This window comes from Lemur catta, chromosome 6, assembly GCF_020740605.2.
Source record: "Lemur catta isolate mLemCat1 chromosome 6, mLemCat1.pri, whole genome shotgun sequence".
Classification (NCBI taxonomy): domain Eukaryota; kingdom Metazoa; phylum Chordata; class Mammalia; order Primates; family Lemuridae; genus Lemur; species Lemur catta.
In genome coordinates, this window is record NC_059133.1 from 4,960,194 (window position 1) to 4,986,211 (window position 26,018).

General features: G+C 44.5%; 1 protein-coding gene across 4 annotated transcripts in view; it reads right to left on the bottom strand.

The window, feature by feature from the left end:
- SAMM50 (SAMM50 sorting and assembly machinery component) overlaps positions 1–25,889 on the bottom strand; it is a 35,506-nt gene extending 9,617 nt beyond the window's left edge. The window contains exons 1-12 of one of the 4 annotated variants that reach the window (XM_045552832.1): positions 25,672–25,847; positions 19,927–20,037; positions 18,959–19,060; positions 14,053–14,140; positions 13,206–13,312; positions 12,553–12,683; positions 12,253–12,340; positions 10,950–11,078; positions 10,319–10,390; positions 9,175–9,261; positions 3,708–3,778; positions 904–971 (exon numbers count right to left, since the gene is read on the bottom strand). In XM_045552832.1, coding sequence (XP_045408788.1) covers positions 904–971; positions 3,708–3,778; positions 9,175–9,261; positions 10,319–10,390; positions 10,950–11,078; positions 12,253–12,340; positions 12,553–12,683; positions 13,206–13,312; positions 14,053–14,140; positions 18,959–19,060; positions 19,927–20,037; positions 25,672–25,692 — 1,075 coding nt within the window. In that variant the 5' untranslated portion in view covers positions 25,693–25,847. Of the gene's footprint in view, positions 1–903; positions 972–3,707; positions 3,779–9,174; positions 9,262–10,318; positions 10,391–10,949; positions 11,079–12,252; positions 12,341–12,552; positions 12,684–13,205; positions 13,313–14,052; positions 14,141–18,958; positions 19,061–19,926; positions 20,038–23,829; positions 23,918–25,671 lie in introns of those variants that run through there. The other 3 variants (XM_045552833.1, XM_045552831.1, XM_045552834.1) reach the window with 3 other exon arrangements.
- Positions 25,890–26,018: the final 129 nt, after the last annotated feature.

A 26,018-nucleotide genomic window follows, 5' to 3' on the forward strand; every position in this document is an offset into this window, starting at 1 on the left:
TATGCATTTGTGAAAGCTCGGAGAACATAGAACACCAAGAGTACCCTAAGGTAAACGATGGACTCGAGTTAATAATGTATAATATTGTTTCATCAACTGTAACAAATGTACCACCCTAGTACAAGATGCTAATACTAGAGGAAGCTGGGGCAGGGAGTGGTGGTGGTGGTATATGGGAACTCTCTACTTTCTGCTCAATTTTTCTGTAAACCTAAAACTGTTCTTAAAAATAAAGTCTATTGAGTTTGAGAGCAGCCTGAGCAACAACAAGACCCCGTCTCTACTAAAAATAGAAAAAATTAGCTAGGTACTGTGGCATGAGCCTGTAGTCCCAGCTACTTGGCAGGCTGAGGTGGGAGGATTACTTGAGTCAAGAGTTTGAGGCTGCAGTGAGCTATGATCACACCACTGCATCCTAGCCAGCATGATAGAGTGAGACCCTGTCTCCAAAAAAGTCTACTAATTAAAATATAATTATAATATGTCAATAAGATAAAATATGCAGCTGTTAAAAATGATAAAGAATTAATTCCCATAAAAATCTACCGTTACATTGTTAGGAAGGGTGGTGAAAGAAATAAGTTAAAAATTAGTATGAGTAGAAAGGTAGGTACATTTAAAGCCTGAAGGAAATATACAACAAAACATTCACATGTGTTCTCTCTGGGTGGTAGGAATGCAGGTTATTTTCATATATTTTTTGCTTACATATATTTTCTCATTTTTCTATAATTCTGTCAATAAAAATTCCATCACTGCTGTCTGGTAAATGCTTTGCTAGGTGCTAATTCCACCTTTCTGAAATATGAGCATCTGTTATTGTTGCAATTTAAACAAATACATGGTTTCCCAACTTAGCCATGACCACCGTTTAGCCTTAGCACTACTACGGGAAGGACAGACCTTCGCTCTGCGGCCCGATGCTGTGCATGCTGAATCCACGGACACTTGTCGGTCCCCCAAGGTAAAACCTGAGACAAAATGGAACGTGTCAGAGGAAAGTCACTGGGTGACAAAACTACACGACACACTGAAAGCACACATTACCCACATTTGATACTGGATTATCGAAATCACCTTCAGATGACAAAACGTTTAAGAAAAGGAAGATGCACACGTACCACGAATTTCATAAAAACCTAAAAATCCAAACTGAAATCTAAACATCTAAACAGATGCTTCAGACCTTTTGAGATGCAGGCGAGACACAAAGCACAAAGACATTATGACACTATGCAGTTCCTTTTCAGACTGGGCCCCCTACAGGCTCACAGTGCAAAAAAAAATGTAGTTAAAAAAGCAGGATACAAATTATTTAATAGTATGAGCCCAATATTACAAAAGGGGGAGAGGGGAATAATACTAGAAGGAAATAGATCAAAATAGAATTATCATTATTTTAAATGCTTTTTGTATTTTCCACAATTATTTTTAATTAGAAAAAAGCAATTTTTAAAAATCAATCCCTCTTGTGTTCCTTAATGGACTGGATTATATAAAATGAAAAGCACGAATTAAAAATTACTCAGAAATTGGCCGGGCACGGTGGCTTACGCTTATAATCCTAGCACTCTGGGAGGCCGAGGCAGGTGGATCGCTCAAGGTCAGGAGTTCGAGACCAGCCTGAGCAAGAGCGAGACCCCGTCTCTACTAAAAAAATAGAAAGAAATTATCTGGCCAACTAAAATATATATAGAAAAAATTAGCCGGGCATGGTGGCGCATGCCTGTAGTCCCAGCTACTTGGGAGGCTGAGGCAGTAGGATCGCTGAAGCCCAGGAGTTTGAGGTTGCTGTGAGCTAGGCTGACGCCATGGCACTCACTCTAGCCTGGGCAACAAAGCGAGACTCTGTCTCAAAAAAAAATAAAAATGAAAATAAAAATAAAAAATAAAAATTACTCAGAAATCCCATCCACTTTCTAAAAAAAATGCACAGCACATTAGAACCTGATTTTAAATTATGATAGTTACTAAAAAATGAATCAGGATGACAAGAAAAGTTGTGTGCAATCTTTCTGGGAGTCAATGACCAGTGATGCCCTTGGGCCTCTGGACCACCCAGGATGCCATCTGACTGCTGAGAATGGGGCACAGGGCGCTGTTTTTCCTGCCAGATAAAAGCCTGTATGAGTTTATTTGTTTTAACTTTACTGTTTGGGATTTCTCAGCAAAGTTTTTCTGATTAACCCATTAAGGTTAATTACAGAAACAAACAGGCTCCATTAAAAAAAAAAAAAATGATAAATCTTTTGAAAGAATTCAAATGATCCAGGAAGCACACAAAGAATGAAAAGGCTCTTCATGCCTCAGAGCGTAGGTAAAAAAAGAAAAAAAGAAAATAAGAAAAAAAGAAAAGAATGAAAAGGTTCTTCCCAGCCCCCGCTCCGCCTGCCCTCTGGTTTGGTGGCGACTTCCCAGACCCTCGGTGCTGCACCTGCCAACACACACGTGCACACTGGAGTTTCGCTGTGCAATCGGAAGAGGATCAACTAAATGTTCATATGCAAATTTTTTTAACTTATGGACATCTATCTCATTATTTTTAATTATTACATAGTCTTCCTTAAGAATGGTTGTGTTAGAATTTATTAATAATCGTTTCCCTACTGGTATACTTACATAAGGCAGTTTTAAGTTTTTTGCTATTTATCTACAATGCTGTGATGGACATCCTTGTATATATACATCTTTGCACACTTATAAAAGTATTTTTGTAAGTTAGATTCATAGAGGTGAAACTGTTAGGCGAAGAGTTTATAAATTTAAAATTTTGGCAGTTTTATACTTCCAAATGGCTACCTAAAAAGGCTGAACCAGTTTAAGCTAAAACATTTTCACTAATGCAGGGTTGAAGAAAAAGGACAATGATTAGTATTTCAAAGCAACAAGTACAACTTCACACCCTGCTGGCAAGGGTATAAACTGCTGTAAGGTTTCCAAAAGGCAGGATCCAGCAATAGCAGAAGCCTTACTTTGAGTAAGTAATTCCACATTTAGGAATCTCTTCACAGAAAATACAATTACCAACAAATTATTTAAAAAGTTAATCAGTGTTACTTACAAAAATCACAAATTAGAAATAAGTAAAATATTCAAAAATATGAGGTAGGCTAAAAAGTTATAGTATATGCAAGCAACATTATATGTCACTAAAACATTGTTTATGAAGAAATTCTCATGACTTGGTGAATGATTACACTATAATTTCTTTAAAACTTTTTAAAAAGGAGGGAAGACCCAAAATTATATGTAAAACCTAGTATACTAACTTAATATACATATATGTAAATATATATACATATACATACACAAATATATACAAACACACAACTACTACAAATAAACTAAAAAGAATTAGGCCCAAATGTTAACTCTGTTTATCACTGAGTAGGACTGAGTTTGTTTTTACTTCCAAAAAAGTTTCTCTATTTTTATATTTCTGCAATGAGTATGAACTGTATTCCTTCATAACCAAAAGGGAACAATTTTTTAATATAATAAAGTAAGTAGCCCCCTGACAAAAAGCAAAAAAGTATTAAGTATGAGGTATATTGGATATTTTGAAATCAGCTTAAACATAAAACCTAAAGTAAAATTTGAAATATTGCTCTCCTGAATAAACTTCTATAAAATATCTTGTAAGAAACCAATGAAAAAGATCTGAAGGAAAAGATCTGCAAATTATCCATTCCTTCATTATTACTCACCTGTCAGCAATACTGGACGGCTTGTCACCAATGGGCACCAACATTCCACCCCAGAGAGATGCCGAGAAAACCTGTTCAGATATAAACAAATAGCTGTTTCCGTCCAGTGCTCCTCTTGTCCTCATGAGCATCGGCAACTGGAAAACTGGCCATGCGCCGAATGCCCGACAGAGCTGTGTGGGGTACCAGGGCCCCAGGAGGAGGACACTGGCTTGTGCAGCTGAAGGTGTCCTATGGACACTCTCCTAAAAGCAACTTCAAATTCCAGACACAGACACCGAGGGCGAGCGGGGCACGGCTTCCCTCTGACTCGGGGCAGCTCCGTCCTCTTCGACGAGGGGCAAAGCCCACAGGACAAGCCGCAGCCTGATGAACAAGGGAGCCCTGACTCTGGACAAGCGATTCTGCACCTGCCCAGGCCTCTTGGTCGTGGCCTCAAAACGTGCGGATGAAGGGCACACGGCATTTTCGGCTGAAAGAAGGTACAGGCTGCAACACCCCTGCGATTACACAATGCAGAGACGCACACTTGCGGCCCCACCCTGGGGGCAAAGCCCTCTCTCTCACAGGGCTCCATGGCCCAGTCTTCACGCCACAAAAGCTACTCAACAACATCTTCAACCACTCGAGGCTCTCCTGGCCCCCCTACACTCCACGCTCTCACTGCCCTGCTGTGGCTAAGTGGGCCTCCAGGCTCCCTCTGCCTTCCAAATCCCTACCTCTTTCAAAGCTGCTCAGATGCTTCTTTTTTAGAAGCTTCGCCAGGAAGGATTACAGATAAAAACCGAAACAGCAAGTGGGAGAGCTTGTACCCAGAGACACCCCCCACGGCGACAGGCAGGGGCTTGCTCTGAACCTGTGCCTGAACTCCTCGGCCCAGAGCTGCCCACTGGCCCCATCTGTGCAGATGGAGACCCACACTGGTCCTGCCTCCTCACCCCCAGAACCCACCTCAGCTGAGGGCCTGGCTCCCGCCTTCCCCAGCGTACAGAGGTGGCAGTGAGGCCAGCCCGCCCCCGTGTCTGCCTCCAGATGCAGCCCTGCAACTGCACGCCCCCGGGCCATTGCCTCCCCCGCAGCACACCCTGAGGCTCTGCCCACTCGCCCTAGTCCTCTGCTCCTCAGAAGCGATTCGTCATTTCTGTCTTCAACCCTCTCCTCCCATTCTCTCTTTTTAAAAATAAGCTTTTCATTTTGGAATAGCTGTAGATCCACAGAAGTACCGAAGTTGGCACAGAGGTTCCCAATGCCCTCTCCCCGGCAGCCCCTGGCGCTCACACCTTCTGGCACCGCTGCTCACTGGAGGCCCGGCCTGGCCCGCGACTGCTGAGCTCTAGACCCCATCAGGGACACCGCAGTTCTCCACTCAGGTCCTTCCCTCCTCCGGGGTCAACCAGGACCCCACGCAGCATTCAGCCATTCTCTCTTGCACCCTAATCCTCACACTGGGGTTACCTATGAAAAGCTGTCAGAATCAAACTGGAGCCGGCTGTGTTAAAAACCCGACAGACAGAGCCAGGGAAGGCCACGAAGGGAGGGTTCTCACGCACAAACGCCTGACACCAAGAACTATCCAAAAGTCTGCAAAACCCACAACCCTGCACAAAGGCCATTGCAACTTTCACAAAAACACTTCTGTGAGGACACGTGCCCAGCAACTGCCTGTCCAACCTTGCACTGGTGGTACCCTATTATTTATTTATTTTGAGACGGGGTCTTGCTCTGGTGCCCAGGCTGGAATGCAGTGGCATCATCATAGCTCCCTGCAACCTCAAACTCCAGGGCTCAATAGATCCACCTGCCTCAGCCTCCCTGAAAGGCAACCTTACTATTAAGCTATCTAACAGAGAAAAATAAACCATCAAACAGAAAGTAAGAGAAATAAATTCACAACACATAATTGCCCCTTTGAGGAGAAAACTCACAGAACAATTGCCCCCCTTTGTTTTGTTTGATTAAACACCTGTGGCCTAACTGGTTGTCTCCAAGAGTTTGTTTCACAGCCTTGAAGAGCCCTAAGCGGATGACAGGGGTGCGAACTCCCCGCTCCAGCTCTCTGGCCCCAGTTCCTCCCAAAACCAGATTCCAAGGACTTTGACAAAGTCAGCCTCACAAAGAAAAAAAATAAAAAAGCACACACAACAGTTTCACAGCTACTTCTGTTACCAGTCTGCAACAAAAAGGAAAAAAATCATTTTTACCCCTTAAAAACTCCAAACAGCTTTTCCTCAGCTGCCCAGCACTTCTACTCCTTCGTGTGCTGTGCCCACTCCCTCTTTTTCCTCTCTCTCTCTCTTTTCACGGAAAAGTAAATAAACTTTTTATCCTAATCTTGTGTGAGAAATCTCTCTGAACCTGCGCCATGAGCTCCTTGTGAGTCCACACCCTTCCATCCTGAGCAGCTGGGACTATAGGCGTCTCTCCTAGAGACTGGGTCTCCCCATGTTGCTCAGGCTGGTCTCAAACTCCTGACCTCAAGAGATCCTCCCGCCTCAGATTCCCAAAGTGCTAGGATTACAGGCATGAGCCACCACGGGCCCTTGATTCTTGTAGCCAAGAATAATTACCTTAAAATAATTCTGTAATCCTCCTCATTTTTCCTTTAAAACTGTCTTCCTTTACCTCCCTGCGTACACATGTAGTTCACTGCGGTGCCCATGTTCCCAGTGCAATTCCTGTTCTTCAGTAAACATCGTTTCTTAGCTGTTACATCCCCTCTTCCGTCACCTGGGCTGGCACTCAGCACTACAGACAGCTGGTGAGCCTCTCCTGCCCCCTGCTCAGCCTCGTCCCTCCACCCTCCCCACCTCGCCGAGTGCTCCCCCTCCGTCCCCTTGCTGTGAAGCCCCTATCTGCCGATGTCCACTGAGAGCTCAGCCCTGCGACTATGTCTCCCCTGCTGGTGTCTGGGAGGCCCTGGCCCAATGCCACCTTCGGGCTGAGACTGCGCCCATCTGGAATCCAGCCTGGCCATCCCTGAACACCAGACTCACACTTAACTGCCCATTCGACACTTCCCAATAACGCGTCCAAACCCAGCGCTCTACAGTCCCCCCACCCTGCTCCTTCTCAGGGAGCCCATCTCTGAGAACAGTGACTCCATTTTCCAGAGGATCTGGCTCCGACTTCTCAGCCCTCTCGGTGTGCTCTGTCCACTGCTAGCCCGCAGCACCCGGCTCTCCCCACCTCCCTGCTCTCCTGCTCGCACCCCTGCCCCGTAAGCTCCTCTCCCCACAGCAGCTGGTATCATCCCATCAGACCGCTTCTCACAAGGCTCCAGGCTGGGCACAAGAACCCTGGCCCCAGCCTCCCTGAAGGCCCTCCCTGTCCAGCCCTACCCCTGCCCTCTCCACCTCTGCTCCACACCCTGCTCCTGCCCCAGGGCCCTGTGGCTAGTTCCCTCACTCTGGGGCTCTGCTCTAATGCTGCCTTGTCAGAGCCTTCCCTGACCATCCTAAATGAAACAGCACCCTCTACTGGTCACTGTCCACCCCTTTATTCTGCTGTATTTTACTTCTTAACACCACCATCTCCTAAATTATATACAAATACATCAGCTTGTAGGTCTCCTTCTCTAGCATGTAAGTCCCTTAAGAGCAGGAAGTATGTTTTATTCACTGATGTATTCTCAATGCCCAGACAGTACCTGGCAGCCAGCACACAAGTGTTGGATGGGTGGACGGATGAATGGGTGGTGGACAGATGGAAGGGCGGATGGATGGGTGGTGGACAGACAGGTGGATGGACAGAAGGGAGGGTGGCTGAGTGGATGGGTGGGTGGACGGGTGATGAACAGGTACTACCATGAGATAAGCACAAGAGATACGAGCACAGAGGAGGAGCCCCCAGGCCTGCGTGGGAGGTCAGAGAAGGCTTCTAGGAGATTGGCATGTGCTGAAGTCTTAGAGGCAGGGAAAGGGAGGCCAAGTGAACAGGTGGGAAAAGGTAGCTATAGTCAGCAAAGACAGCCCTTCTGGGAAACATGAAGTATTTTCACAGAGCCAAAGCTTGAGGACAAAGGGACTGTATTGAAGGGTCGAAGGGCCACACGCACACCCTAAAAGAAGGAAAGCAATAAGGTCCAGGTTGCATTTCAGAAACTAACCCCTGCAGCGGAGAAAAGGAAGGGGGATGGAGTGTGGGGAGGGGAGGAACAGAGCCAACTGAGACGTGACCTCAGTGCTGCAAGGGCAGCGGGCAGTGCTGGCAGGGAGGAGACGTGGGGCCGCTGCATGGCAGGTGGCTTTGAGGGGGAGGACATAGGACAGCCGGGGGTGGGGGGAAGTTCAAGGGCAGCTGGGCAATGCCATGCCAGCTGGTGGCGTTGGGAGTCCAGGCACAGGTGCAGATTTCAGGAGGGAGGTTGCTTAGTTCTGTTTTAGACACGTTGATTTGAGGTGCCTGTACACAGAGTCAAAACACTGGGGAGTACTTGAGTGTGAGGCTTGGGAAAGAGAGCAAGGTGGGCCTCAGGAGTCACAGCACAGACGCAGCTGCGGCCACAGGGCTGGGCGCTCCTCTATGGGAACGGCAGATGCGGAGACCACAGAGAATCAGGCGCAAGCCATGCCCTCAAGGCAGAAAGGACCCAGACGGAGAAGGTGAAGAGTGTAAGGAGAATCCGGCAATGAGGGAGTCAAGGAAACCAAGAAGAAGAAAACGAGAAAAACAAGGGAGAAGGAAACAGCGTTGAGTGCCGTGGAAGGGACTGGAATGAGCTCACTGCACCAGGCAACAGGGGGCAGCAGAATGGCAGGGGAAGGGGAAGGCAGGGGCCAGGTTCAAAGTGTAATGAATCAAGGATTGAACGGGAGCAGCAATATATTATTTTTAAGTAAGCTGCCTAGACAGAGTTGCATGTCCATTTCCGTAATACTTACTCTGGGCTCCCATGTTTTAGGGCAGATAAGGGCCCAGGCAGAAGCGGGGGGACAGGAGAGCTGTCCCAGCCACCCTGGCCCTGGGAACACTTGAGAAATACTTGAGAAATAAGCCAGGTGTCCTTCTAGCCTGGGGCTCTGCTGGCTGGATCAGAATCTGGTTACCCACTCCTCATTCCTGAGTGAATCAGGAGGAACTAGCCAAACTGGACTAAAGGTTAAAAAAATATTTCTAAACGCACCCACAGCCCTGCGGCTCCAGCAAACTGAGGTGAAGGTCAGAACCTCCATGGAAGCAACGCGTCAAGGGGAGGGAGACACACCCCTCCTTGAGCCCTGTCTCCTCAGGGCCCTGAGACGGTCACCGGGAGGGGCTCGCCCACGGCCCCACACTGATGACCAGATGACTTTTTACAGAAATAATTATCATTTCTCCCCAGAGCGTCTTCAATTCTGGCTAAATTTAAAGGATTGAGCATTACTACTCGGGCTTCCACTTAAGTGCTTTAGAAACTCAGATTTTCGGATAAGATTCCAAACAACGAGAGAGGACGATGCAGGTGACATGTTTTGGCTTAGATACTCACTGAATCGAATATGAATTGTTTATTCAACTGAAGTTCAAAATCCTCTTTGAGGAAGCTCACGTCCCCTCCGGTGTAGCCTGCCAGCTCCTGTGGGAAGAGATTCCTCAGGTTAGAGGGAGCAAACAGACTTATTGCAGGGGTTACTAAATCGTGGGGGTTTTTTTGCTATCATTTACTTTTTAAAAGACAGCAGAACACACTGTCTCCTAGAAGCCATATCTAGTTGTTGCACATGCTAACGGGGACTGACAGAGACAGAGACTGTCGCTGCGGAGGAAGTCATTCCTGTCACACGAGGGAAAACACGGGCAGCCCCAGTTCCATCACACAGCTCACAATGGGCGACACAGCTTGTTAGCCTAATCAGGGTTTGGAAAAAACATTAGCCAGCCTTTCACAATTCGGGACATTTTGTATAAAAATTTGATTTCTAGTTGCTCTTCTGAAACTGAAAATCAGGCACCCCGTCTTCTGCCCTGCACCACGAAAACTAAACCACTGGCCACAGCGAGGACAGTACTCAGGGGAGGGACCTCAAGGTTCATGACAGCCCCGGCACCCCCAACTGTCTCCTGCGGTGGGGTCAGCCCCTCACTGTTGTCAATCTTACAACAGAAAACTGGGTCTCTGCACTCCCACCTGCAACAAAAGAGGGAAAGCTAAAGACTCACTAAAAGCATGAAAGACGCACTTCCAAGCCATCAGAGGAGCACCTTTCTTTAAGGCGGTGAAGACTTCCCCCAGGCCTGCCCCGCTGCTATCACCCAACTTGCCCCTGCAAGTGTCAAGTGACAATCTCGGCCTTCAGGTGTTCTCTCTCACTGGTAACCAAGGAAACCACTCACACCAAACCACAACTCTCCTCCTGGCCTATCAGGGGCTACCATCAAAGATGCCACAAGCTACCCCCACCCTGGGTTCTATGACAGCACAAGCCTGAACCCCAGGTAGCAGAGGCAATTCCAGAGCTGGGAGCCCAGACAGGAGCTGACAGTCCTCACCAGCAATTCCAGAATGATTCGCACAATGAAGGGACAAAGTTTAACATCCCAAACATGAACGCTCTGCATGACTCCCCACCTCTGTCTACTGTGGAAACTTGCCTGGCCCGCGCCCTGCAGAGGTTACAGGGGAAGAACACTACCTGGGTAACTTTCAGCAAAGCACCTCTTCTTGGCAAGATGGAAGAATTCCGAGAATCGATGACCATGGCATGCTGAAAGGAACGTAAATGGAGGGGTTTTCACTTCAAACAGTTTTATAAAATCACAATGAACACACACGGAGCACTGACTGTATGCTAGGCCTGTGCTAAGCACTCTACAACTATTAAATCATTTCACCTTCACAAAACCCCTCGGAGCAGGTAGTATGATTACTGCTGTTGTACACAGGCGGACGCTGAGGTACCAAGAGCGAGTCTGAGCATCACTTGCATAAACAATTCCAACTCGTCACCAGGGAGTTTACGACCCGTCACTGGGTTCGTTCTCTCACGGGCTCCACATCCTGGCCTGAGTCAACTCAGCCAGTTCTCTAAGTATTTTTGAAAGCTAAAATTCTACAGTCAGCTCTCACACACAGCTTTGCCCGTCACCACTGACATGACGTGCGGCAGTACACTACTGAAGCTCACCGACAGCCAGGAGCCACTGTTTCCGCCACCCACTCCCTGGGACACTTCTCAGTCAGCCCCGCTGTTGGCAGACTGTTTTCCCAATAAATAGCATGGTTCTACCAACAAAATTATTTACGCAAACAGGAAAAGTCGTTACCGACAGAGACGATTTAAGCGAATGTCCACTTTCCTTTCGAACAGCAAAGGACGCTGTCCTCGAGAGGCAGCCCAGCTCTCGCCACACGCCTTCCCACTTGACAGTGTGGCTGGTCTTCCATATGGGAAACTGCAAATGCACACGAGGAAATGAGACATCTCTCTGTACCGTACATACTCGGGGAAACTGCCGCAAATCGTTTTTTGGAATGAGGAATCACGAAATAATTAACAAAATACTTAAAATAAAAATTGTTATTTATTTACTTATTTTTAGTTATTTCTACTTCCAACGCTGGTGGAAAAAGCATTTTCATAAATGATGGGAGGGAGGGAGAAGGGAAGAAGGGAACAGGGGGAGGAAGCACAAAGGAAGACAGGGAGAAAGTTCTGAACTGAGTGAAAGGAAAGAATCTCCCAGAGGCAGGACTGTGTTCCAGGACAGTGCACAGGGCCACTGCTCTGAAAGCTGCAGGCAACTCTGCCACCAACAGGGGGTGTCGCTTGCCCCTCTCTTTGTGAAGGATAAGACACCTAGGACGGTCTGGCACGCACCGCACCGGTGCACCAACCCCTGTCTGAAGCCAGGCCTGGTGAGCCACATGACTCACTTCAGCCCGCAGAAAAGAACCAGGACATAAAGTTACGCAAGAGTTAAGAGCAGACTATCCTTCCTGCAGCCAGAGGCCTGAACCAAGTGAACTCTGGGGTCCAGGCAAGTGGGACCTGCCTCTCAGTCAGGCACACTATCCCGTCTCAGCGAGGACAGCTCGGCTTAGATGTCCATCTCAGAGAAATGCCCACGTTCTCTTTGAAAGGTGAGCAATGCTGTGCTGGGAGGTGTGACAGTGATTTAACTCTCACAAGGAAGCCAGGTCACGCCATACTCCCCAGAGGATGTCCCACACTGGGCACTCCCTTGGCGCTCAGGCCTGCAAGAGAGCTCAAGGCAACCATGAGTAGGTGGGACATGGTCACAGGACCAGAATACCCCACCTGACTTCAGGGTGAGAACCTCGGGGTACCTACCCCAGCATTATTATTTACAGAGCACCCACAAGGCACCGTGCCAGGCAATGGGGAACCAGGAGACGGTACAGCAGGGGCAGCCTTGCTCACCTGCCATGTCTGTACCTAGAGCCACCTGGGATTCAGGTACTTTCTCAAGTGCCAGGAGGCAGCTGACAGGTAGGGCAGAGGGTCTGTGTGCTCCTGGCTTCCCACATGCCGTCTTTGGGAATCAATAAAAAAGGCACTTTGTTTCCACCCAAGCCCACAAAGGGAATGAAGGAAATGCTGCTTACACTATACTCAGCCGATATTCCTCTGTCCGTCTCCCGCAGTGAGCTCCAAGGGAACTGCCCAGTAACTTTATACAAGTTTATGGAGAAACTAGAACATAAGGGATAGAGCTTTAAAAGCTAAAACAGTGATTAGAACTTACACACATTCAAATCAACAGATTTAAAACAACATTTGTGGGGTTCAGCTTCAAGAAGTGGCAGATGATTCTGTAAGTTTTTCACAAACAAGGCAACTAACAAGGCGCCTATTGTAACTTTTACATCAGGGCAGTGTACTCAGTGATCTGTTTGGCTTCCTACTTTCTTTCAAAGTTTCCAGGCTGTGGTTTGAAGAAGGACAGGCCATATGAAGTTTCTTTTGTTCCATAGGAAAACTGAAAAGTCACCTTTTCTGCACGACCTAGGAGATTGGGGAGTTTGAGGCCAAGTACCTAGGAGGGGAAAAAAAATAGCCGTGATCTAAATGGAAAGAATAACAACTTTGGATAAAGATTGTGCTAGCCAAAAGACTTTCGTAAAAACAGAACAAAAGTGTAGACCACAGATCCGATCTTTCATTTGTAATTGCTTTACTCTAAAACGTGCCTGTGCCGAGAGCACACATCCCACATACAAACCCGACTGATGTGACACACAAGCTAGACTGGCCAACCGAAAAGCTCAAGGACATGAATTCTACACATTTGAGGTTTAAAGAAATTTGAACACGAGACAATTAGTATGAACATTCCCTCAATCATTCCTAATTACCGATGTTAACATTGTTATTAAACAATTCAAAACACACGATCACCAATTTTAGGGAGATTAAAGAGAAACCACAAATAACAGATTAAGGTACATGAAAGGACAAAGTTTTGAAAATTTTGTCATAGGTTGCATAGAATGCAGTCATAGGTTAAAAGCTCATAATTCACAGTTCCGATATAAAAAAGAAAAAACCTATACCATACCATGCTGCCTTCATTGTTTCCAACCATGGTGTTATAACTGCCTGTTAATCTCCTTAATTCAGTTACTTCAAAGGTAACATCTAACCCATTTGGAAGTGCATCATCACCTAAGTAAATAAAAAATGTTAAACATTAAGACAGCTAGAATATCATTTTATTTTAAGTCCCATTGCTAATAAAGACAAAAAACAATCTATGGATAAGAAGATTCCTTTTATTTTATAATCTCCTTTGGAAAACATACTATTTTAAAGTTCAAGAACACTCCGATGACACAAAATCAAAATGTCATACACCTCTACACCAAAAATTGTGTCTCCAGTTTCTGCAGCAGAATGTATCAAAAAACAGCCAATTTTTGCCAAAAGGAGATGATGAAAATCAGCAGTATTTGTTTAAACGAGCAGTACTTGCTAAAGGAATTTGTTCTCCTGCTAGGACACTAAGTTGAGAGACTTGCCCAGTATCACACAGCAAATAAGAAAATGAGCAAAAACTAAAAGAGAAATCTGATTCCCTCCTCTTTCTAGAGCGCACATGGAGATGGGTCTGCCAAGGGCACAGCCGCTGGGCTGGGCCATGGTGAGGGATGCCCAGTGCCCACTTCCAGGATCCTTCCCTACACCTTCCCCGGTGTAGTCCAGGGCTCTGGAGGACAGCATTTCAAAGTTACCAATCCTGCGTCAGCCTGACGTGAAACTCCAGTCCCTTCCCTGAGACTGCTAAACAGAAGTCTCATCTGTTTGTTTAACCTTCAGCTGCCACCTATATCTGGCCACACAACAGCTCTTCTGTGTCCTGGAGGATGGAGGGACAGAGAATCGTAAGGATACAACACAGTAAGTACCTTGGCACGTATCAATCAAAACATCCACTTGTCTAAAGATTCCCAGACGAAGCAATTTTTCACGGGCTTCATGAGATTTCCGCATTACCTGTAAGGGGGCAAAAAGGAGAGAGTGTATTCTTCTAAGATAGAGAAAGACAAACGGTGGCTACGTGACCAGGCTAACAGTTAACCTCTGGCACCAAGTGGCTGATCACCAAGATGAGAGCACTACCAAGACCAGCTGCCTGAAAGAATGGAGACGCACTACAGGGCCGACAGAAAACCCGGCTCAGCGCAAAATCGCATGAACAAAGAAGAAAGATACACACACCCATAACACATAGCCTAGCATGTTTTTCTGGAAGGGATCACATCACCATTAGTTGTAAACACTGGTTACATTTGGTGGCAGGGAGAAGAGAAACAGAGTGTGTGGAGTGTGTGTGCACATACATGTCCCTTTTTGTACTGTTTCAATTTTCCCACCATTTCTAACCACCATTCAGCAAATTTTCTCTCCCTCTTCAACGTCAACAGCAGTCCTTTCTGATGTCAGGAGTCCATTCTTGTAGGAAGGGCAAGTAGAAGAGAGGTAAGTCAAGCAAGGTACTCAGGAAGGAGAGGAGGAAAGGACTTAGTGCGATAAGAAAAGTTCAGATGCCATCCTGCAGGTAAAAGGGAGTTACTGTAGAATTTTCAGCAGAACAGAGACAGGATCAAACTCCCTCGAGAGAAACAATTGGTCACGTGGATGAACAATTCTGCTCAGAAGGGGGTTCTGCAGACTAGGGGAATGTGAGGGCCTCTGGCAGCAGCCCCGGGAGCTGAGACGCTTGAGGGGAGGACAGACCCCGAGACGTTTCACGGGCAGGAGCCAGAGGACACTGCCGCTGATTAGACGGAACACATGAGGAGCGGAGGCTGTGAAAACCTGTAGGTCTGGGCTCAGCACCTGGCTAGAAGTTGGTGCCCTCAGAGAAATCAGGGACAGAAATGGAAAGACAGGCAGGGCAGGTGGGTGGAGTTGGAGACGCGGTGGCAATTCTGTGAGGAAATGTTTAGTAGGCAGTTGCATATTCACGGCTAATGCTCGACAGAGAGGAACTGGCTACAAACAGCTTGGGGAGCCTTCAACTCTGTAGCTGAAACCAGGGGTGTGGATGAGATCTCCCAGGGAGTGGGAGACCAGCCAGCAGACTGACCCTCGGGGAAAAGCAGCTCTTAGGATGGTCACAGGGAAAAGCAGCAGACAATGGAGCCTTAACATGACTGTGATGAGACATGAAAAGACACCCAGAGAGTGGTCACCAAAATTCAGGGAAGGTAAAACATCAAGGAAGAGGAAAGATAGAAACATATTCAGAAGGCAAATAACAAAGCAGGAAAAATATATTCAACACAAACAATAAAATGATCATTTCTTTGCAAAGAACTCTTATAAATTAACAAAAGCCTAACAGGCCAAGGGAAAACAGAGGACACCAAAAAGTAATGCACAAGAGATATGAATGACCAAAAAAACAGAAAAATGCTTCACCTCATTCATAATTAAAGAAATGCAAATTAAAACAATGACACAGTATTTTTTACCTAAGAGGATGGCAAGAATTTAAAAAGTGTGGTAACACCCAATTTGGGGAAACACACCTTTCATACACTGCTGTGAGGCTGCGGACCGGTGCAATCTCTTTGGAGAGCAATATGGCAGCATCAGTGACAATTATAAACATGTACTCTTTGACCTAGTAAGCCCACTTCTAGGAATTTGTCCTATGGGGCCAGGTGCCGTCGGGTAGTCCCAACTACGTGGGAGACTGAGGCAGGGGGATTGTTTGAGGCGAGGAGTTTGAAGCTGTAGCACACTATGACCGTGTCTGTGGATAGCCACTGCACTGCAGTCTGGGCAGCACAGCGAGATCCCCTCTCTATATTTTAAAAAAAGGAATTTACCCTACAGCGACACTGTCATACGTACACAAAGATACACTTAACATGTTCAATGCAGCTTTGTTGCTAAGAGTGAAACACTCATTAATTTATTAGGTCATGAAACATGGAACATACAATTTCAAATCAAAAGTGTAGTTTATCTCAAATAAGAAGCAGTACTATTAATCAAAGTATGCGCCTAACTTATCAACACAATTTTGCCATCTTTTTTCTTTTCCTTTTTTTTTTTTTTTGAGAAGGAAAGAAGAGTTTATTAATTTGCCAACACATGAGGAGGTTGGCAGACTCCCATTTCAAAGTACCGATGTCCTGCTTCTGAGTAGAAGTACAGAGTTTTCAAAGGTTCTGATTCATCCCATCTTCACTAAGACGATCTCCTGATCTCGGCCCCCAGGACAATGCCCTTGAGCCATCTCCTGTGGCACAAAGAACAAAGGACACTCTCCTGCCCCTCCTGACCACTGGCCTGAGGCAGGGATATGTTTTAGTTCTCAAAAAGGGTGAGGGGATTTTGAAGAGACAAAAACATGTTTACCCTTTTTCAGGCCATTTTCTGTTACATATTCCCCACTGTCAGTTTTACCCTTCCATACCTAGGGGAGGAGGGCTTCAGTCATCAAGCTACTTCCTGCTGAGTTGGGTGATATTTTAGATAGAAGGTACAGATAGACTATCAGGTAAAAATGGCACAAGCAATAACTACAACCGTTAGGATTGACAAGGTGAAATGGACTGTCTTGCACACAATGTCTGACACAGGGCTGGGTTAGCAAACAATGCTTGTGCCATCTTAACAGTAGCTTGTTTATGCCAGCAGCAAAGAAGCCGGGAGAGCGAGTGGTGATGAAATCGCAAAAGGCGTTTTCCACAGCTAGTTGAGAATTGAATATTTTTCCTGGCAAGAAGTGGTCTGGAAGAACTGCTGGTCAGTTGGTGCAAGGTCTGGTGATACAGTGGATGACAGAGAGTTTTCAAGCCCAGCCTCTGTAGTTCCACAGTTTATGCAACATGTGGTTGAGCGTTGTCTTGCAAGAGGATCGGCCTGTCTCTATTCACCAGTCTCAGCTGCTTAATCGCAAACATCCTCATCATTTCTTCCAATTAGTAACAGGAGACTTCCGCTATAATTGATTGACCAGGTTCCATGAAGTTGTAGTGGATAATACCAGCGCTGGACCACCAAACAGACACCATTAGCTTTTCTTAAAGAATATTCAGCTTGGGACTGTGCTTCCGCACTTCATCTTTACCCAGCCACTAAGAAGAACGCTTGCAATTGTCAAAAAGAATCCATTTTTCATCACAATAACCATACAGTATAGAAATGGTTCATCTTTATATCATGACAGCAAAGAAAGGCAGGCTTTGAGGCAATTTCTCTTCTGACACTCATTTAATTCATGCAGTATCCATCTATCCAGCTTCTTTACCTTGCTGATTTGTTTCAAATGGTCCAATACTGTTGGAATAGTAACATCAAACCTTGCCGCTAATTCACACGTAGGTTGAGATAGATTCGCTTCCACTACAGCTTTCAGCTCATCATTATCCACCTTGGTCTCAGGTCACCCATGTGGCTCATTTTCAAGATTAAAATCACCAGAACAGAACTTCCCACACCACTGACATACTGTGCATCCATCAGCCACACCCTTCCCAAACACTTCATTGATATTTTGAGCTGTCTGTGCTGCATTGGTTCCACGATGGAACTCACATTCGAAAATAACACAAATTTTTGACTTATCCCTGCTTTCACAAAAATTGCTCTAAAAAAAATCTGAAAGATAATCACAAGCCAAAACGTTTATTTGAAAGACTCAGGATGTACCTTCACGATAAAAATAAAACAAGAAGTGTCAAAGTGAAATGTCAGAGACATCAACTGTCAAATTTAGCACTTAAGGAAATCAGACATTTCATACTTAATAACCTAGTAAATGTCCATCAATAGAAAACTGCTTACAGTAACTAAGGGGACGTCCGTACAATGAGGCACATACAGCCAGCAGACTGGTATGTGCTCATGGGAAAAGATCCCCGTAATTTATGATGTCAACAAAAGAAAGGAGCAGAAAAAAAAAATGTGGAGAATAGGGTTATTGTTTAAAGAATGTATGTGTTTGTACATGTATACAATATATCCGGAAGCATGCAGAGGAAACTGTTAGCTGCGTTACCTCTGGCGAGTGAACAGGGGATTGGCCAGGGAGGGAAATGTGTACATTTCACCCCAATACCCTTCTGTAGCGGTTGATTTTCTATAATTTTTTTTCTGCACTTCTATATTAATATTTTGAAATATATACTTTTTTTAATAAAGTGGGAAAGTGGAAATGGCCCAGAGAGCCAAACACTGCCGAAAGGTCAAGTAAAACGAAGGATGAAAGGAGCCGCCGGACCTGGCCACAGGAAGTTGCTGGTGACCTCTGCCCAGGCTTGCTCAATGTGGTCCCAAGGGCAGAAGGACAGAAAGAACCCACGGAGGAGGAGGAGGAGGGTATAGTCCAGAAGGGAGACCGCTCCACAAACGGAGAGAGGCCCATGAGGAGACGGGGAGTGCATAACAGGTGAGTGTTACCATCTGGGCCCCACAGGACAGGACGACACACATGGGAACGCTCAGTATGGTGCCCGGGAGGGGCTGTGCAGTGACCCCACTGGCTCCCAGAATGACGCTGGGAGACTCAGGAAGAACACAGGATGCACCGGCCTTGGACAAGAGGAGAGATGCCTCTTTCTCCAGGATAAGAAAGACAGGAGGCAAATGTAAATGCAAATAATGTGTAAGTTTGTAGGAGGCACCCCAGGAATTGAGGGGGTTCAGCTTGGGGTGCCAACACCTTTAGGAGTAGGAGGCAGGTCTCCAGTGGAGAGGCTGGGGACAGGGTGCTTTGAAGTTTGAGGAGATGGGGAGATCTATGGGTTCTTTAGAAGGGATAGTAATAGAATGCCAAGTAGAGATCACACTTACCTCAATGAGGTTTTTGGCCTTAAAAACATCTCCAATTTCACAAATGATGATATCATCTTTAGTCCTCCCAAGCCCATCAAAATGAACATGTTGAACAACCACCTAAACGAGACAAGTGACATGGGGGCAGTGAGTATTACGTATGACACGAGGCAAGACATTACGCACCAAGACTAAAGACACATGTCTAACATTAATTTCAAGGGTTTTTTTCAAATTCAATAAACCTATACTTCCTACTTCTGGACTTCATTCTTAGTTTTCACACCTTTTCAAAAAACTGGTCACTTGGACTGACCCTTTGCTAGGTCCGTACTTCCTGTGAACCAGATCTGTACAGTCTCTCCAGCCAGCTGTCCCAGAAACACAGCCCTAAACCCAGGCAGGCCGCAGACGGCTCCCTGTCCTTCCCAACATGCTCCCAGAGCCCTGGCCTGTGGCTGAACGCTGACCTTGACCTCTCACTTATTAACTGTATGCATCTTGCTAAAGATCATGCATAGATTTCAACACAGCACAACAAATGCTGACTTGACAAAAAGCCCCTCTCCTCTCAGTCTCCTCACCAGAAAGTAAACTCTTCAGGAGTTAGAAATTTAAATCTCAAAGGCAAAAATGTTTAGGAAAAGTTTCATTTGAGACCCATGGTCTTTTTTCTGGGAGTAGAGAAACAAAGTATAAATTTAAGTATCATGTGAGTTTCTTTTTGAAATACTTTTTTTTAATAACATAAATACAAAAAGGTGTTTGCCTAAACCTCCCACATAAATAATCACCAAGGAAAAACCACTTCTCTAAAACCAGAAACGATTCTTTAAAAGTCACCAGTCTTTCTAGTTGTACTTGGTTATAAACTCTTCTCAGATGAAGGCACTGACACAGGTTAATTCTTTTACATCTCCCTTGTGGTTTATGAAAGGGAACGAGTCTAGTAACAATTATATCAAGACCTTCCAAAGGAAACTCACATCTTTGTTTTCAAGAATTTCTTGTTTAGCTTCAGGTTCAACTTCAACAAATTCAGCTTCTTCCCCCAATGCTCCAAAATCAGGTCCACTTGATGGAAGAGGCTCCAAACTCTGAAAAGGAGAGAGGAACCACTGATAAATGGCTTTGAAACACACACACACACAAATTAAAACTTTGAGTTTTGTCCTTAGATGGTGTTCCAGAAAATTCAGTAGTTGTTCATGCTGGTGAGTGAAGGCAGGGGACAGGAAGGGGAATAGGGAGCAAAAAGGCAGGTGTAAGCTATAGTTAACATGCAAGTTCTTGGATTGGTGGTTGACTCATCGGTACTCACTAAATAAAACAGACAAAAATTAATTAACTAAAAGGGCCACGCACAAGCCCATGATGACCGTGTCATGAACCAATGATTATGACTAATCTAATTCTATACACTTGAGGCCCATTTGAAGAAAAAAAAAATCATTAAAAAGTAAAGTGCCGGCCGGGTGCGGTGGCTCACGCCTGTAATCCTAGCACTCTGGGAGGCCGAGACGGGTGGATCGCTCAAGGTCAGGAGTTTGAGACCAGCCTGAGCAAGAGCGAGACCCTGTCTCTACTAAAAATAGAAAGCAATTAGCAGGACAACTAAAAATATATAGAAAAAGTTAGTTGGGCATGGTGGCGCATGCCTGTAGTCCCAGCTACGTGGGAGGCTGAGGCAGAAGGATTGCTTCAGCCCAGGAGTTTAAGGTTGCTGTGAGCTAGGCTGATACCATGGCACTCTAGCCCAGGCAAAAGAGTGAGACTCTGTCTCAAAAAAAAACAAAAACAAACAAACAAACAAAAAAACCACAAAAAACAGAATCATTATTATATCACTCAAAAGTATCAACAAATTAAGAATACATACACATATTCATTCCTCTTAATCTGAATGCCTAATATACTTTGTCCAAGCACAAAGGTTATATTACATCATGCTAAAAAATTCCATTTCTGTTCCCAAAATCTGAAAGCATGAAACAAGGTTCACCAAAGACCTGCCAGACCCATCTGTATTCCTTTTTTTTTTTTTTTTTTGAGACAGAGCTTTGCTTTGTCATCCTAGGTACAGTGCAGTGGTGTCATCATAGCTGACTGCAACCTCAAACTTCTGGGCTCAAGCGATCTTCCTGCCTCAGCCTCCTAAGTAGCTGGGACTACAGGTACACACCAAGATGTCTAGACAATTTTTCTATTTTTAGTAGAGATGGGGTCTCGCTCTTGCTCATGCTGGTCTCAAACTCCTGAGCTTAAGCAATCCTTCTGCCTCAGCCTCCCAGAGGGCTAGGATTATAGGTGTGAGCCACCGCACCCAGCCCCCATCAGTATTCTTTAAGCTGAAATACAGACTTCAAGTTCAAGAGATGTTGTCTTTGTGGTTGCGCAGTTACATCAAAGCTTGATGTCCCAAATTAACTGTGTTACTAAAAAAGATTTATGTATTCACCAAATACTACTAAGGTCCTGCTATGTGACAAGCACTAACAAGATCCTTGCCCTCATACAATTTACATTCCAGTGTCTAGAACAAGCATGGGATAAGTATTTGTTAACATGAATTAAAACAAGTATTTGGATCTAGCTTCTAACCATTAAGCAGATTAGTCTACCGATCTGTCAACAAGTTTTTATTGAGCACCATGTGCCAGGCACTTTGCAAGGCAGTGGGGACACGACATGAAATAAATTTAATGAACTCTGAACAGCATCTATAAAGTGATATAGACTAGAATCAAATATAAAATATAACGATACAAGACTGGGTGTGGTGGCTCACACCTGTACTCCTAGCACTTTGGGAGGCTGTGGCAGGACGATTCCTTCAGCCTAGGCTAGTTGGAGGTTGCAGTGAGCTATGGTCGTGCCATTGCACTCTAGCCAGGGCAACAGAATGAGACTCTGTCTCAAAAAAAAAAAAACAAAAAAGAAAAAAAGAAAGAAATAGAAGTCATGCATGTCCTTTCCAGGAAAAGGCTTCTACAAAGGTCAACCTTGTGAGCCCTCAGCCACTCCCCCATGGTCTCGTTTCCTAGTCATACATGTTTTAAATAGTAAAGGGAAATTTATCCTTTGGGGGAGACTGAGAGAACCATGCTTGGCTTTAAGGCTAGCATTTTAAGGCCTAAGTAAATAACAAACTTGATTGTGTAGACTTGAGAGCTGTTCAACTCTATGGGAAATTGTAGTTTGTATATTTGCATGAAGTCTGGTGAAATATTTTATAATGAGGATATATTTATTTTATATTTATTTAAATTTTAGATTCATAATACTTTTTTGAAATAATTATTTTGATTTTAAAAAGTATAACTTTTTATTTAAAAATTGCAAACCTCCAGAGAATTTCCAAGAATGAGAATAGTAAAAATAGCACCTATTTGGTACAAATAATACCCATATACTCTTTTACTCAGATTTATCTATGGTGAACATTTTACCTTATTTGCTTCTCCTGTGATCTCTCATTATCTGTGTGTGTGTGTGTATGCAAATGACATACACAATGTGTGTATATTTTTTTAAAAAAGCACTTGAAAGGAAGTTGCTTATCTCACAGTTCTTTATCCCTAAATACCTCAGTGTATATTTCCTCAGAATAGGAACTATTTTTTTACATAATCACAGCACAGTTATCAACTTCAGCAAATTAAACATTGAAATAGTACTTTATTTAATCGACAGTCTGTGCTGACCCACTTGACCTAATAGTGTCGTTCATAGAGTTTCTAATTTAAAAATGACTTTTTCAACCTTAAAACTATATGAATGTATAGAAAGTTCACATGACACTCAGTGCAAAACTGTGCTGTGGCCTCAGCTTCCAATATATATTATAAATATAATATTAATATGTATTAGAAAATATCTCTGCCGATTTTATTTTATTTTTAGATAGACTTTAGATTTAACTAGATTTATATGTAGATTATGGATAATTTTGTAGATAACTTGTTGAATTTTATTAATAATTGAGCAGACTGGCATTCTAGGATGCGATTCACACTTGGTTTGCTGAGAATGCACATCAACTCGGGCACCTAGAGTAAGCAGCTGTAAATGTTTGCTAGAATGCCCATCACATTGATAGCATTCTACATTATATCCTGGAAGCTGTGATTTAGAGACCTACTACACTGTCTATTGCTTGGATCTTAATTCTCTAATGTGTTGTCCTTCTTCTTGTTTGTACGTAGATCCCCCTCACGGGCTCTGGTTCTGTACCATACCATCAATTCCTGTCCAGGTTTGGTGGAATTGACCTAAATGTAAATGTTATAAAGAAGTAAGTGTTTTGTTTGCTCATATGAAAATGTGAAATTTTAAATGATATATAAGAACTGTGACATAAAGCCATTAGAGCTGATCATATCAACAGACATATATGGAAGAGGGGTTGGTAGAGCTTATCCATTTAGAATTTAATGGAATTAATCATCACATTTTATTTAGAGAATATTTTAGCATCTATATAGGATACACTTCAGAATAAGATAAAGATTCTGTAATAAAATGTAAAAATAGCAAATTAAAGCAAGATAAAAATGTTTTACATGCAATGTATTTAAATTTGGAAATAATAGATTTTAATCCTCAAAATATTAAGATGGCAAATTTAAAATTGGTTGGTTTTTATACATTTTTAACATTGCTCATTGGAAAGTGATCACATTGTGGTGACTAGAAATGAAAAAAAAAACAATCTTTGTATGAGCTCCTCTAGTATTTTGTAGTTTTACCATAAGTATGGGGCTTGCTTGCTTTATCTGCAACATGAGCAGGGTGGAGTATGACCTTTTATGTCTCGATCAACAGTTCTTTGATTCTAGTGTATGATTTTGGAAATATCATTTTAGTAAAAAAAATTATTTACCCATTACCTGACTCTAAATGAATAAGCCTCATTTTCTCAGGAGGATCGCTTGAGCCCAGGAGTTCAGGGCAACATAGTGAGACCTCCATCTCTACAAAAACTGAAAAAAAAAAAAGACGCTGTCTCAAAATATAACAGATATAAATGATAAATATTGTTTCACAAAATTTTGTTTCACATGTGCATGAGAGTACTACTAGCTGGCAATGTCAAATGTTTTCTTACTGTGATTCCTGATCAAAAAGTTGTAAAGACACTGGCTAGTGGGATGTGAAGGTCAAATAAAAGAACTGAAATGGAAAACCAAACACCGTATGTTCTCATTAATAACTGGGAGCTAACAGATAGGTACACACAGGCACAAAGCAATATAAAGGGCATGAGAAACCAAGAAAGGGGGAAGTTGGGAGGGTGAATGTGGGATAAAAACTTACCTATTGGGTACAATGGACACTATTCTGGTGATAGACACACCAAAAGCCCTGACTTAAGCATTATGCAAGATATCCATGTAACAAAAACACTTGTACCCCCTTAATTAATATTTTGAAATAACAAATTATTAATTAATAAGTTTTTAAAACAAGGACTGAAAACATTTGTTTGTCAATATATTAATCAAAGGAGCAGCAAGTTTAGCCTCAAAGGAGCTCCATAAACGCTGAGACTTTTTTTTGTTTTTATCTGTCCCCAGCACCTATGACAGTGCCAGGCACATGGTAGGCCATTGGCAAATATTAGTTGAATAAACGAATGAATGTTTTCTTTGTTCAAGAAAGCTACAAGGAATGCAAGACAAGTAAGTTCCTACTGTAATATCTAGAAACTTAGAATCTAATAGGATAAGATGAAAATGCAAACAGAGCTCTGTATACAAGGTAGAATATAAATGGCACCGGAGGAAAAGTGGCAAGGAAGGCGGCAGCACATCCAATGAGGGGGAATATAGAGGTCTATGTAGGTAAGTTACCTGAACTGAGTTCTGAAAGATGAGAATATTTTGATAGCTAAAGATGGGTGATGGAGTGCAATAGCACAGTCCAAAGAGTGTGTCAGAACAGCAGTAGTGTTTGATCTGAGTGAAAGATAAGTGAAGGGGAGTTAAAACCATTTCTGGATGCGAGGCTGAGATATCAGCACTAAATTCTTTTGGAAGTTAACGAGGAACTACTGAAAACTTCTGAGCAGAGCAACTGAAAGAGGAGTTTGGCAAGCAGTTAGTAAGCACCAAGCACCCAAGGAAGTAGTTCACATGCATTAAGTCTTTTAATTCTGCCAACACCCTGGTGAGGTAGATGCTATTTCTACTTCCACTTTAAAAGGAGTAACTAAGGCACTGAGAGGTTCTGTCTTTGCACGATAAACAGCAGAAAAGATGCCTTCTAGATAGGTCTAGGTTAGATTACTTCCAAGTATTCTTCATCTTCTACAACGACTCCAGCAGCCGCTGAGCAGGGAGATGCTGGAGAGGTGCCCAGTAAGGACAGAAGACACCCGAAGTGGCTGAGGGCAGAGAAGTCAAATCCCGGAAAGAAAGAATGTATCCACTGTGGTCAAGGACAGCATGTAAACTTCGTTAGTCCTTTCTGGGCCACTGACTCGCTGAGTGACCTTGAGCAAGTCTCGTCCCTCCTCTGAGGACCAGGTTCCTGCTCGGAAGGAGCAGGCCAGATTCGCTGGCCCCAGGCGACAAGTTTGTGGCCTTCTCCACCTGGCCCTGCCGCCCTCGGCACCCTCTCACCAAGGGAACTCTGGGCGCAGCCACCAGAGCACCCACGAGACTGTCCCCCCGCGGCGCCTGTCCGCCCGGCCTGCCTGCCCAGAAGTCACACAGCACGCGGCCTCTTACCCGGGCGTGCACCGTCCCCATGGGTCCCTCTCCAGCCGCCGACTCGCAGAACTGACCCGGCCCGACCCAGGCTCAGCCGATGAGGGCAGAAGGCGAGTCTGCTGTGGCGGAGCGGCGGGTTAGTGCAACTCCCACAAGTCCCCGGACGCAGAGCACTGGGGGCGGCCATGATGCCCCCTTTCTCCCCGCCCCCTGTTGTCACGGCGCCTTCACTCATTGGTCTTTATAAGCCCGTGACCCGGATGTTCAAACGAGCGCCGGGAAATCCTGAGGCCGGGAGAGTGCGCAAGGGCGGAGCGTCCACTGTCGCCAACTGCTGGCGCGAGGAGGCGGGTCTGCGAGAGTCG